The sequence below is a fragment of the Canis aureus genome, chromosome 21, assembly GCF_053574225.1.
Source record: "Canis aureus isolate CA01 chromosome 21, VMU_Caureus_v.1.0, whole genome shotgun sequence".
NCBI lineage: Eukaryota > Metazoa > Chordata > Mammalia > Carnivora > Canidae > Canis > Canis aureus.
In genome coordinates, this window is record NC_135631.1 from 22,694,895 (window position 1) to 22,709,591 (window position 14,697).

The 14,697-nt window shown below is 46.6% G+C and overlaps 1 protein-coding gene across 1 annotated transcript in view; it reads left to right on the forward strand.

Moving 5' to 3' along the window:
• Nucleotides 1-1,976: 1,976 nt before the first annotated feature.
• CAT (catalase) overlaps nt 1,977-14,697 on the forward strand; it is a 39,791-nt gene continuing 27,070 nt past the window's right edge. Inside the window, exon 1 of the mRNA XM_077863557.1 lies at nt 1,977-2,136. Within this exon, the coding sequence (XP_077719683.1) occupies nt 2,071-2,136 (66 nt within the window). The 5' untranslated portion in view covers nt 1,977-2,070. The remainder of the gene's footprint in view (nt 2,137-14,697) is intronic.

Below are 14,697 nucleotides of genomic sequence, written 5' to 3' on the forward strand. Positions count from 1 at the left end.
AGGGTTATTGGGAGGGTCAACTAAGAAACTACATGCAATAAACTTTTTATTTTTTTTTTTTGTACACAAAAATCTTAGAATACTCCTTGGCACAGAGTAAATACTCAATAATTCTAGGTGCACCAGATCCAACACAGAGCAAACCAAATATGGCCCTTGCCCTCATGGAGTTTACACTCTAGTGGCAGTATGGATGGAGTGGGTAGCAAAAAACATCACACAAATCACACAGCTAATAGCATCTTCACAGCTGTGTTAAGTGAAATGAAGCAAAAATACAGGGCACTGAAGATCAATTTTGGGGCTGCTTTCTCAATGAACTGCAAAAGAGAAACTTTTATGACTTTGAGTCCTGATAGCACACTTTTGTAAAATTAAGAACACCTGAAATTTTTTATTGTCATATGTCTGCCCATTATTTGTAGCTTTATTGGAAAAAGTAAAATTTAAAAGTTGAGCACTCTTATTTTGAAGATCATGCTATGTTTATATGTATTAAGTAAGGTGTTTAAAGGGAAATCCTAGCACCTCAAGGAGGAAAATCATTCGGTCCATTTGATTACGACAAACCAATCCATGACTTACTAAACATTTAATTTTCCAACATGACTCTTGAAAAACAGAGTTCCAAAAGTTTTAGAATTTTTCAAAATTCTTATTCTGAGAGAGGTAGGATGGCACAGTGGCACAGGGCCCAGGGTTTGAAATCAGAAGGCCAAGGATCTAGGCTCTGACATTTTGCTAGTTTTTAAGCTTAAGGCAAGTTCCTCCACCTCTCTTCAGCCTCAGATTCTTCATATTTAAAGTGGGGAATTCAAACAAAGGATTGCAGAAGGGGAAGTAGGTTGGGGATGGGGTAACCGAGTGACGGGCATCAAGGAGGGCACATGATGAGATGAGCACTGAGTGTTATACTATCGGCAAATTTAATTTAAATAAAATAAAAAAAATAAAGTGGGGGGACAACCAACCTTCCACCACGCATTGTAAAGATTAAATGCTATTGTCTGGCAAACATCTAGCAGCATCTAGCACAAGGTAGACACTCTGAAGAGGGGAGCTGCTAACCAAAAGGGAACCTAAAAGACTGAACGTCCTTCATTATGGGTTTGAGACTCTTAAGATCATTAAGAACCTGTCAATGTTTCACTGTCTTGTTTTTATTTTTTTATTATTTGTTTTTTAAAGGTTTATTTATTTATTCGTGAGAGACCCACATAGAGAGAGAGAGGCAGAGACACAGGCAGAGGGAGAAGCAGGCTCCATGGAGGGAGCCCGACGTGGGATTTGAACCCAGGCCTCCAGGATCACGCCCTGGGCTGAAGGCGGAGCTAAACCGCTGGGCCACCCGGGCGGCCCATCCTCATTTTTTTTTTTTTAAAGGCAGTTTTCCTGTGTATGTAGTCTACGATCCGATTAAACTAACATGACATTTGAGAATAAACTAACGCGTTAAAAGCTTAGCTGTTTGCATTTATTGCAACTTCCCATCAATCCCTCAGCTGCAAAGGACACTAACATTAGGGTATGTCAAAAATCCATTTTGCACCGAGGAATTCAAGCCAGGATTTCTGACTTCTTGAGAGCGGAGATCGCGTTTAGGGTGCAAAGCCCCACCCAGCAGCACCTTAGCTTTCCTTCTGCAAAATCGGCAGCCCCTCCCCCGCCCCCCCAACCCCGACCTTCGCGTCTGGGCGGGTTCCAGAAGGATGCACTGGAGGCGGGAGGGAGTCAGGGCCCGGAAGGCGGGGCCCAGACCTGAGTTCAGAAATCGCGGGGTTTGGAGGGCAGAGGGGCGGGGCTCCCCCTCCCCCGACACACCTCCTTCCCCGCAGCCCTCCCGCCTCTCCCGGGCCGGGTTCAGCCTCCCCGGGGCCGCAGCGCCTCGCCCCTCTCCTCCAATCCCATCCTGCCTGGCGCCCGGGCGGCCAATCAGGAGGCGGCCTTCCGCGGGGGGCGGGGCGAGGGGCGGGGCTGACCGGCGCAGGCCGAGGTCGCCTACTTGAGCCGCGCGGCGGAAGACGGGCTGGGCGGCGGCGGTGGGGACGCGGGGCCGGCGGGGCGGGCACCATGGCGGACAGCCGGGACCCAGCCAGCGACCAGATGAAGCTCTGGAAGGAGCAGCGCGCCGCGCAGGTAGAGCCCGAAGCTTGGCGCAGGGCGCTGGGCGTCGGCGAGTAACGGCCCGGGCATCGCCTGCGCCGCGGCGCCCCGGGGGTGGGGGTGCGGTGGGGGCGGGGAGGGCGCTGCCTCTGTGCCCGGGGCGGGGGGGGGGAGTCTGTCCTGCAGGTCGCAGCCCGGGGAGGGCGCTGCCTCTGTGTCCAGGGGGCGGGGGGGGGGAGGGGGGCTGTCCTGCAGATCGCGGGCCGGGTGGGAGCTGCCTCTGTGCGGGGTGGGGGGGCGCTGTCCTGCAGGTCGCAGCCGGGGGTGGGCGCTGCCTCTGTGCCCGGGGGTGGGTGGGGGGGGGGGCTGTCCTGCAGATCGCAGCCGGGGGTGGGCGCTGCCTCTGTGCCCCGGGGGTGGGCGCTGCCTCTGTGCCCGGGGGGGTGGTGGGGTGCTGTCCTGCAGATCGCGGGCGGGGTGGGCGCTGCCTCTGTGCCCCGGGCGGGGGGCAGGGGGTGCTGTCCCGGCCGGAGCGCCCTCCTGCAGGTTTACTTTGGGCCGCCGCGGGCGTGGGTGGTTGGCTCCGAATTCTGCAGTTTTGCCAGCTGGGACAGAGGTCGCAGCTCCAGGGAGCAAGGAAGGCTCCTTCGGAAAGAGGCAGAGAGCTGCAGCTGCAGAAAAGGAAGTTGTGGGGGGGGGGGGTGCGGGGGAAGTGGCAACGGGGCTCTAGCCTGGGCCTTGCTCAAGCATTAACTACAAGCTTCCATTTTTGCGGGGTGACAATGCTGTATCATCTCGGGGTCCCCCAGCACCAGTCGCGAGGACGGATCGCCGAAATAAAGAAGTTTCACATCCGTGATGCCATTTGCATTTAAACCCCCCCTGCCTGGGGGTCCCTGGGTGGCGCAGAGGCTTGGCGCCTGCCTTTGGCCCAGGGCGCGATCCTGGAGACCCGGGATCCAGTCCCACGTCGGGCTGCCTCTCTCTCTCTCTCTCTCTCTCTCTCTCTCTCTGTGACTATCATAAACAAACAAACAAACAAACAAACAAACAAGAAAAACCCTGCCTGACATTGGAGAGCTAGGAGCCCCGGTAGGGACAGGCTACAGCCTTTATTCACACGTTGGCGCTGAGCGCCTGACCTGCTGGCCGTGCTGGTCGCTGTGCTGAGTACCAGGTGTACACCTGCCAGGAACTGCGGCGTTGAGAAGCGCAAAGGCTAGGCAGGGAGACAACATGAGTAAACAGGTGATCACCCTGATCACCCTGCAGCAGGGTGAGGGCTCTAATGTAGGTTATCTGTAAGGTGTAAAGGGAGTGATGGGACTTGGCTGGAAAGCTGCCCAAAGCACATGACAGCTGAACAAGAACTTTAAAGGTGAGAAAGGAGCTCAGCTCGGTGGTGGTGGTGGTGGGTGAGGCGTTCTTGCCCTGTAATCCTGGGATGCAGAGCCTTAAAGAGCATCCTTGAGCAGGTTGGATTAGTTGAGAGTGCTTCTGATCTGAGTCTTCTTTTGTCATCTTGGCCCAGAGAGTCTTGAGGGACTTGGCCTGTTCCCATGGCAGCTGGTTAGTGGCAGAGAGAGGACGAGAGCTACGCTTTTCCTCGTCTTAATGCTCTTTCTCAAAACTGGGTTAGTATTCATGAACTGGAGTATTAATGCTAAGTGTCCGTGGGTTACTTAATAGTTCCCTGCTCTTGAGAAGGCTGTCATGCCACCACCCTATGGCCCTGGCGCATCTCTCTTCTCGTTGTGTCCTTTATTTATTTATTTATTTTTTAAATATTTTATTTATTATTTATTTATTTAAGTCACAGACAGAGAGAGAGAGAGGCAGAGACACAGGCAGAGAGAGAAGCAGGCTCCATGCACCAGGAGCCCGATGTGGGATTCGATCCCGGGTCTCCAGGATCGCGCCCTGGGCCAAAGGCAGGCGCCAAACCGCAGCGCCACCCAGGGATCCCTCGTTGTGTCCTTTAATATAGGCCAGGAGGGTTAGTTCAGTTTTTCATGAATTCCTAAAGTGAACCAGAGCGACACGGAGTCTTTAATCAAGGACAGGCAACTCGTGAGTGGCAGAGTCAAGATGAGAACTTACCAGTTGGGGCCCAGGATTCTTCCCATATCCAGTAGTTGCCAAATCCTGATTCACATTGAAGTTCTCATGATACCCTGTGAACTGCAAACAATACACATACTGTAGTGAGTTTTGCATAAACCACAATTAATTCATTTTTAAATGACCACCCCTCCCCCACACTTTGTTCTGAGACTAGCTTGCCTCTTCATTTTGAGAATCAGTAACTGTTGTTAAATCATTACAGTGCTACTGGTGATTTACCCTCCATGGTTGCCTGCTCACCAAACACATCTATAGTTGGGGGGGACTCGTAGTGGCAATACTGTCGTCTCCTCTGCCTCTGGCAGGTCTTTGCACTGTGTACATGGTCCTGATTGGCAGTCACTTTAATGTCTTGTTGTTCTTCATTTTTACCTGCTCTCAGTAAACCTGCTCATTTCTTTGAGGTGACTACTCCCTCCCATGCCCAGTCCTCCAAAAGGAATTTTGCATATGTCTCATAGGCCTTATAATTTTCCAGTGAAATTTCAAACATTCAGAAAAGTTGAAAGAATTATGCATTCAATACTTATATATTGACTACATTTTGCTATGTATTTTTTATTACATGTTATTCTATGTCCATCACTTCGTATATCCATTAACCTCCCCTTTTCTCACAGCTACTTTTCAGTTCAGTGTTTGATTATGTGTTTAAGATAATAGGGCAGTGAAATACACAAATATGACGTGTACCATCCCATGATATTTTGACACCTGTGAATCCTATTCCCTTATCAAGATATATAGACAATTAGTGTCGCCCTGGAAAGTTCCCTCATGCTGTTTCCACCACTGTTTTGCTATCTTTTTAACCATTGACCTACGTACTTTTTTGTGTTAACACTTCTTTCATACAGCAAAAATGTTTTAAGACTTAAAAAAAGTTTTAAAGGGATGCCTGGGTGGCTCAGTGGTTAAAGCGCCTGCCTTTGGCTCGGGGCATGATCCTGGGGTCCCGGGATCGAGTCCCACATCGGGCTCCCTGCGTGGAGGCTGCTTCTCCCTCTGCCTGGGTCTCTGCCTCTCTCTCTCTCTCTCTCTGTGTCTCTCATCAATAAATAAATAAAAATCTTTAAAAAAAAGTTTTAAGATTCCTTCATGATGTTGTTTGTATCAGCAGTTTATTATTTTTATTGCTGCGTAACAGTCCATTGAATGAATACAGCACCATGTGTGTATCTCGTTGCCGGACATGTGGGCTATTTGCATGGTTTGGCTGTTCTGAATAAAGCTGCAATGATAAGTCTTACACAAGTATTTTCGTGCACAAATGCTTTCATTTCTTTTAGGAAATACCTAGCAGTAGAATTGCTGGGTACAAGTGAATATTTTATGAGAAACTGCTAAACCTTTTTCCTAAGTTTTGTTTGTTTGTTTTTACCATTTTACACTTCCATCAACATTATATGAGAGTTCCATTGCTCCACATTCTGTCAACCTTGCTGTTGTCATTTAATTTTAGCCATTCTTGTGGGTATGAAGTGATGGTCTCACTGATAATTTGCATTGATCTGATGACCAGTGGGAACTGAGCATCTTTTCACATGCTTATTGACATTGGTATATGTTCTTTGACATATCTGTTCAAATCTTTTGTGCTTTATTTTTTTTTTCTTTTGTGCTTTAAAATATTAGATTGTCTTTTTATTATTGATTCATATGGCTCATATTTTAAATCATATGTGGGCTAAGTGCTGTAATAATTCCAAAATATGTAATAGGATAAACATATTAGAAATTTATTTCTCTCTTACATGATGGGCCAAAGTTTGGGTGAGTACTCTACTGCCCATAGTTATTGAGGGCTCCAGGCAGACAGAGGCTCCCCCTTTGACAACACTTACCTCTAAAGGTTGTCCTGGGTATCACCATCCAGCCATAGGAGGTTAAGAACGTGGAGGAGGGTGTGTGGGATGTTTAGGGACCAGGCTGGAAGTGATGTGGGTCACCTCTGCTCATCTTCCATTGACTACATTGGCTCCAATGGGCCACACCTAACAGTAAGGGCAGTTGGGAAATGCAGTCTTCTCCTTTCCAGGTAGCTGACCCTACTATGCTGTCCAAACCATATGATCCATAGGAAAATCTGCTTAGCCATTTCTTGTAATGTGGGGATGGGCAAACAGATACAGTCTTCTTTAAAAAGATTGTGTCATTTTGGGCAGCCCAGGTGGCTCAGCGGTTTGGCACTGCCTTCAGTCCAGGGCGTGATCCCGGAGACCCAGAATCGAGTCCCATGTCGGGCTCCCTGCATGAAGCCTGCTTCTCCCTCTGCCTGAGTCTCTGCCTCTTTCTCTCTCTCTCTGTCTCTATGAATAAATAAATAAAATCTTAAAAAAAAAAGATATCATTTTTACTTTCTGTTACTAAAATATTCTTTCTGTTAGAAAATTATGATAATGATGATGATGATGTGTGTGCGGGTGTATTTTGTTTTTTTAAATCTCCCTGTACTTGGCAAATGCCTCCATATAAATGGGCAACTCTGTATCAACATCCTCCCTCTTATTCTCTGGTTTTTTCTTCCCTTTTTCCTTCCTTCCTTCCTTCCTTCCTTCCTTCCTTCCTTCCTTCCTCCCTCCCTCCCTCCCTCCCTCCCTCCCTCCCTCCCTCCCTCCCTCCCTTCCTTCCTTCCTTCCTTCCTTCCTTCCTTCCTGTCTCTCTGTCTTTTTTTCTTAGAGCCCAATGCAGGGCCCATACTCACAATCCTGAAATCAAGACCCAAGTTGAGATCGAGAGTCGAATGCTCAACTGACTGAGCCACCAGGTGTGCCTTTATTTTTAATTTTAGTTTTTTAAAGTAGTCACCATGCCCAGAGTGGAGCCCAACACTGGGCTTGAACTCAAGACCTGAGGGTAAATTAAGAGTTGGACACTTAAACTATTGAGCCATCCAGGTGCCCCCTGGTTTTTACATCTATTGCTAGACTGTGAGAACTTTCTGGAACTACTATAGGAGGGCACCCTGTTGTCTCCTTCCTCAAGCACCAGGTGCAGAATGCCAAGCTAGGTGTATCCTTTGGAGCCAGGATGTCAACCAATGTAAAAGCAGTTTTTTGAGAATCTCTCCTGTAGTCAGAGTTTGTTGCTGGCAAGTGAATTGGGAGCTTTGTAAATTTTAATAAGCGATCATTGAATCAAATATGTTCATAGGTATGACTTAGATCTTCTGAAAAATCTTTCTCTTTCTCTCGAAATACACTGAAGGGAAGGAATTAGTTCTCCAGCTATTCCCAGTCACGTTGGATGGAACTTAAATAGGAACATTCTTGCTCATCAGTTAGAATGCTCTTCCTTTTGGATGCTTAGGCTTAGTTATTAGCCTCTGATCCCTTAAAAATTAGAGAATTTGAACACTTCAAGCTTCTTGTTTTTTTAACAGTTCCTTTATTACCTGGGAGAGAGATTGGGTCTTGGTCCATCCATTCCCGTCACTGAGTCATAAGACAGAACACATGAGGATTTATGTATCTTTTAGGGTGATTTGATAATACCTGCGTTGTTATCATACTGCCAACATTTGGGATGGAGAAGGGGTGACTGGGAGCTCCTTATGAACATATGCCTTTTTTTTTTTTTTTTCACTTGGGGACTACCTGGGTCATAGTGTGGCAATGAGAGAGACAGGAGAAGTGGAATCAAAATTTCTAAACTTTCATTTGTTTTAGCCAATATTTAGACCACTCCGTATTTTTCTCTAGATAAAAAAGATCGGCTGATTGCAAAATGTAAAAGCGGATCTTTATTTTTGTTTACTTTCTTCTTGTTTTTATTCTTTACTTTCTTCCTGAGTACTGTGATTGCTGTAGTTTCTAATAAAAAGAGCCAAGGAATCTTTCACATTTGTGGATCTACTGTCCTTCATATTTTGAGTCTTTCTTTCTCATTTCCTCTTATTCCCTACTGTTTAAAGATTTTATTTATTTATTTATTCATGAGAGACACAGAGAGAGAGGCAGAGACACAGGCAGAGGGAGAAGCAGGGTCCATGCAGGGAGCCCGATGTGGGACTCGCTCCCAGGTCTCCAGGATCAGGCCCTGAGCTAAAGGCGGTGCTAAACTGCTGAGCCACCTGGGCTGCCCCTATTCCCTACTGTTTTGAAAGATTGAAGGACTAGGCTAATTCTCAGTCCTCCCAGACTTATTTAAGATCATTTCAAGGCAGAGAAAACCTCTTGCAATAGCTATTATTTTGTGTATTTTAAAGGTTTTATTCATGATAGGATTGTTCTAAATATTTACTAACGATTGAACACCATTCCACCGTTCGCAATGTTTTGATCATTTCTTGCCAGAAGCATTGATAGCTCACCAAGAAGGGAGAAGAAAACATTAGAATTGTGCCACTTTTCCTATTAACACATACTAACGTGAAACAGCCTGGCTTGGAAAGCAAACATTTCCCATTTGGGTGAAGGAGGAGGTGTGCTCAGTTTGTGTGTGCTCAGAGATCCCACCATGTGGCCTTTAAGTCTGACATTTATCTTTTTTGTAAAAGGCAACTTTTATTTTTTCTCTAATATTAAAACCACCCACTAGTTCTCTTTCTTGGGATTTTTAATTTTCTTGTGTCATTTGCATGATTGTCATTGCATTTCCTGTCCCCCACTGTGTGAAACACACGGACAGGCAATTCTTTGCGTGCCTGATAGATCTTATTGTTCCTTGCTCAATGGGCTGTGGTTTGTCTAAGACCATAAAGGTTGCACGTATGGTAGCAGTTAGCACACTGCTGAAGTGGTCTCTCTAGAAGCTTTCAATATACCTTGTTTCGTACCAACAGGATCCATTTGTGTTGTTTATTAAGAACAGAGTTTGGGGCAGCCTGGATGGCTCAGTGGTTTAGCGTTGCCTTCAGCCCAGGATGTGGTCCTGGAGACCGGGGATCGAGTCCCACGTCAGGCTCCCTGCATGGAGCCTGCTTCTCCCTCTGCCTGTGTTTGTGCCCCTCTCTCTCTCTCTCTCTCTGTGTCTCTCATGAATAAATAAATCTTAAAAAAAAAAAAGAACAGAGTTTGAATATTATAGTAATGCTGCAGGGTGGCAGATGGTGACTGCACTTACCATGGTGAGCACTGAGTAATGTATAGAATTGTAGACTCAATATGTTGTATGTGCGCATTCATCATACTTTAAAAAAAAGGCTTGATTTTTTTTACTTACCCTTTTTGAAAAGATTTCACATTTTCCATGATTACGTTATGAAATATGTGTGATATTTTTTTGAGTGGCCATACCTTAGGTGGAGGGTACTGGATAACGTTCACAATGAGTAAAGTGAAATGAAAATCAGTCTTCCTTCTTGAGCTGAGAATGACCTACTGGTATTGACTTCTACAAGGCACTTGGTGGCTTGACCAGGATGGTCCACTTAGAAGACAAAGCACGTCCCGATGATGAAGTCTCCACGTATAGCCCAGGAAGCATAGTTTTTGGTCATTAAGGCAATCAGAAACATTTCCCAATGTTACCACTTCATGTATTTTAATCTTGTGAATCACCCTGGTGTGATGTGGCCTTAAGGTGGGGCACCTTCTGATGCTGAGGATGTCTTGAGGTTTAAAAAAAAAAAAAAAAAAAAAAAAAAACAAGCAAAGCCCATCAGACAGCATCTGGAATTTAGGATTAAATGGCCTATGTGGTAGTTAGGGTTTTCCCCATCTTCTAGTGATGATAAGCCCTCTCTGGGCAGGAGCCGGTATTAACCATCTGGTCGGTTGTCTAGTGTGTATTTTGTGTGTGGTGCTGAATTATGCCCTTTGTCTTGATGGAACGAGTTGCCAAAGGAAAGGATTCAGTATGGAGCGAGGTCAGAATGAGCAGAGTTCTTGAGGCAGCTCTTCCTTCCTCTCACTTCACCTCCTCTTATTTCTTTTATTAGACAGTTCTCCTTGATTCTTGATATGAGAAAACCCAGAACCTTTCTTTATATTGTGGAAAGTTTCAAGCCAGAACTGAGTAGAGAGGGTTGTGCAATGAACCTTCCAAGTGCCTGTATTGCCAGAAGATGAGGACTTTAAGAATAGCATTGTCACATCTAGAACAGGAGCAGTGATGTCTACCTTCCTCAGCTGGCCAGTGTGTTCACTTTCCCTGATTGTCTCTGTGCAGAAATGATTTCATCTACAGACCTGAGACGACTGTCTTTGCAGAGGCCTCCATGCAAGGGTAGCCAGCCCTTGGCTGGTGTCTGGAAGTTGCATTTCGGGAGGGCTCCTCCCACCTGAGCTGATAAGAGCAGCTGACTGTGCAAGAGCCGTGCAAACAGTGTGGTGTTTACTGAACGCCTGCTTTCCTGCTGGGAGCCAGAGGGCACCTCCACTGTCAGCTCCTTGTGTAAACCCTGTGCTCTGAGTCTCTAATGAGCTTCCCTGCTAGACCACATTTCACACGTGTTACCACAATTCGCTGGGGGATTAAGCGTGTCCTGCGTGATCCCCCCTGGGAGAGGACTCTGGAGGCTTGTGCTAGTTTTCTGGACTTCACTCCACATGCCTTTCTCCTTGCTGGGGTTCTGCTTTGTATTAAAATGCTATAATATGAGTATGACTCATGACCCCCTGACTGTGACTAGGTGCTGAGTCTCCTAACTCCTCCTAGGGAATCACCTGGAGGTGGGTGGTCTTGGGGACCCTTGACACATCTGTCTGTCTCCTTTGTAATGCTTTGTTCAAGCCCAAATCTGAATAAGGTTCACACATTGCGATGGTTGGTGTGTCTTTTAAGCTCCTCTTTATCTTCTGGTGGTTATCAACACAGTTTATAGTGGTTTAGTGAAGCAATGAAGGGTCAGGGTTTATACTCAGATAGGATTCAAATTGTGGCTTGACTACTGGGCAGGTTACTTCACCTTTCTCCCGCTTGGTTTCTCCATATTAAAAATGGGATAACAGTTCTTATCTTAAAGGACTGTTGAGGACTCATTTATGTAATATACATTTATAAATTAATGTAGGTCGATCACCTAGCGTATAGAATGTGTACAGGACATGCTAGCTCTGTTGTTCTGAGGAATGCGTTAGTGTTGTGGTTAAGGAGTTTGGGTTTTTGAGCTAGTTTGCTTGGGTTCAAATTCTGATTCTGACTTTTTTTGAGTGAGTGACCTGGTGCAAGTTGCATAACTTCCCTGTGGCTCTTCTGTGTAACAGGGATTATACTATTACTTACTTCAGACAGTTGGATTAAATGTGATAACCCAAGTAGAGTTTAGAACAGTACCTACTTACCGAGCTGTTATTATTGTTGTTTTGAGATAAGTAAGACCTCTCATACACACTCCATTCCCAAGCTGAATCAAGAGTGAGTGGGATGAGGGAGTGCCAAGTGTTACCTTTAATACTGGTAGAGGCTTGATTGGAGGAAGCAGCTTAGGTGTTTTGGCCAAGAGAGCTTGCTGAGATTGCACCCCTGTGTTGAATTTACTCCCTTGCATCTAGGCAGTGGAGATTACCAGGCCTGCCCCTGGGAGAGCGGGATGTGCGCTGAAGGACGCGTACTGCCTGTGGCCACTGGCTTGCAAGGTGAAGAAGGGTGGGTGCCCTGTGCAGGCTTGGGTTCTTTTCCCAAACTGCCCGGTCTCCCCCTTGGAATGAGCCAGGAGGCCTGGAGCACTCTGGTTTCTCCTCTCTCCCCCAAAGAAATTTGAGGGCCATGACAGTGCTTGGTTTTCTGTACATGAGTGTGCACATTGTAGGTACTTGATGAATCTTGTTGAATAAATGTAAAGTGTTAAGCAATAACTTGATAGAAAATGTCAGGTATATTCTGTATTGATCTCTGAGAATGAGAAGCTGTCATTATGACTCTTTGGGATTGAAAGTTAGGGACGGGCTGTATTACCAATCTTTGTCAATTAAAAAATGGAAGAATGATGTTTGGTAAGTTCTTGGAGCTCCTGTAAGCAGAGGACACTAGTAGAAGTGGAAACTGTTGATAGAATATTTTATCAGAGAAAGCTAACCTTATTCCTCCCAGGAAAATTTCTTCGTTCATGTCTTAACTCCAGCCAAAAAATAGAAAGAGCAAAGCCAAAATGGAATTTTACTTTGAGTCTGTCCTTTGAATCATGATGTCAGTTTTTAGCCAAGCCAAAATATTCCTTTGCCAATTTCTGCAGCAGTTTTCATAAACATTTGTCTAAAGGTGTTTGATCAGAATTTGAAGTTATAATTTAAGATATTTCCCATTTATTTTTGGGAATGGAGATACAGGAAGACGGATAGACTTGTTGCTTCCTCCTCCTACTTAGAAATAATCTTTCTTGGCCATTTTGTGTTGGTCCATAGTTTAATTTATTCACATGTTGAATCCACAAGCATTTTTTAAAAGAGATTTTATGTATTTGAGAGAGAGAGAGAGAGAGAGAGTACAAGGAGAGGAGCAGAGGGAGAGGGACAAGCAGACTCCGTGCTAAGCATGGAACCTGAAGCAGGGCTTGATCCCATAACCCCAAGATCATGACCTGCCTGAGCCAAAATCAAGAGTCGAATGCTTAACCGACACAGCCATGCAGGCATCCCACAGAAGCATTTTTGTGTGTACTTGTTGATAACGGCATCATGTCAGATGTCAGGGTTATAGATCTATAATGAGTATATCACCTAGAGAGGAAAACAGTGAAGCATATAGGAAATTATAAATATTTTGTTCTGTGGAGTGCAAGAGATGCCCAGCTCGAGGGATGGCATGGGGCAGGGGCAGGAAGAGCCGTTCAGGTGGAGCATGTATGAATGTTGTGGGTAGTTGTCAGCCAGAAAGATGTAAACGAATGCCGCTTTTCCTGAGAGGGAGAGTGTGTGCTCTTAGAATTTTCCAGCAATAAAAAGCTTTTCTGTCATTAAAAAATTCTAGTTCTAAAATAATCTGAGTTTAAAAATAACAACAATAACATAATAATCAGCAAGTTGGAGGAAATCTCTTGGCCCATCATATTTGTTATTTATAACAAGCAAACCTGTGCCCCAATATTGAAATCTGTGTAAAATCAGCAAAATTCTCTGATCATACAGCCATCACCCATTGAATGGGAATAATCACATGTGTCTTCCTGGATTATTGGAGGCTTAAGTGAGGTGACTTATGTCAAGGTAGCCAGGAGAAAGCCTTGGATATGGCAGGTGCTTCAGAAATGGTAGTCATGAAGGGAAATTGGAAATCCTGTACAGCTTTGTCAACTGCACTGATCCTCTGTCCTTGGTTAGCTCTGGACCAGAACAGCCACCCTCCATCCTATTACTAGAGAAAGCTCAGAGCTGGCATCCTGGGATGTTGTTTCTTTGGTCTGGTGCTTGCAAGGACCAAGGGCACCGATGGCAGGGCCTGGCTCTGGTTTGGCCCACCTCCATCCGCCGGGCCCTCTGGCCTCCCTCCTCCAGGACTGCAGCCTGTCCCGTTTGTGCGGAACATAGAGGCTCCCCTTGCGGGGCAGGCTGTGGTCCGTGGGGGTGGGAGGAGGGGAGGGGACGATGTCAGTGGAATGAATGAATGAGTGTTGAACTGAGTGTGACCGAGGGGCCCGTGTTCTTAATGCTGCGCCCTCCGGATGGCATCACGAGGGGTCCAGGTTGGGATGGCTGAGCTTCTCTGATGTGACCAGGTGCCCTGTGGCTGCTTTTTGTGTCCTCGACCCGCAGACAAGCCCAGACTTCCTTCCGCCTCCTGCCGTGTCTCCCTAGCACCTGTACAAAGCCTGCCACCCTGTGCTCCCCTCAACCTTCTCAGGTGGCTGCAGGGGGCCCTGCCATTGGTGGGCTTCGTGTTCCCCCTTCCTCTCTCCTGTCGTCCTCTGCTGACCCTCTGCCCCTCTCAGCTGGTGCAGGGGGTAGCTTCAGCTGACTGCGCTCAGCTAATCAGGCCCCCTCTTCCAAGCCTGGCTGTTTTTGTGGTGGTTTGTAGCCCTGGCTGGCTTTCGCTGCTCTGCACCTGCTAGTTCGAAAGTCTTCTAAAGGGGATGCCTGGGAGGGCTCAGCGGTTGAGCGCCTGCCTTCGGCCCAGGGCCTGATCCTGGAGTCCCGGGATCGAGTCCCACATCGGGCTCCCTGCATGGAGCCTGCTTCTGCCTCTGCCTCTACCTGTCTCTCTCTGTCTCTCATGAATAAATAAAACCTTTAAAAAAACAAACAACAACAAAAACCTCCCAAAACCCAAAAGTCTAAATGCTGGAGCCTGCTGGAAGTTTGCCCTTAAACCAGCACAAAATCAAACTGTACTCACAGTGAGGTGGGTCACAGAGCCCAGCACACGGCACTGACCGTGGAACTGGACACGGGGCGCCCACTGCCTTCTTTCTGAGGCACCACCTCTCCCCCCTTCCTTTTCTCCCCGCCGTGCTGGGGACGCTGCATTCCTCACCTCCGCTTCCTTCCTTCCTCTGCATTCGTTGGCCTGCTCCATGGAACGTGGGCCTCCAGCGTCACTGACCTGCAGCCAAACACAATGGTCACAATCCCTTATTATATTTACCCACTAAAT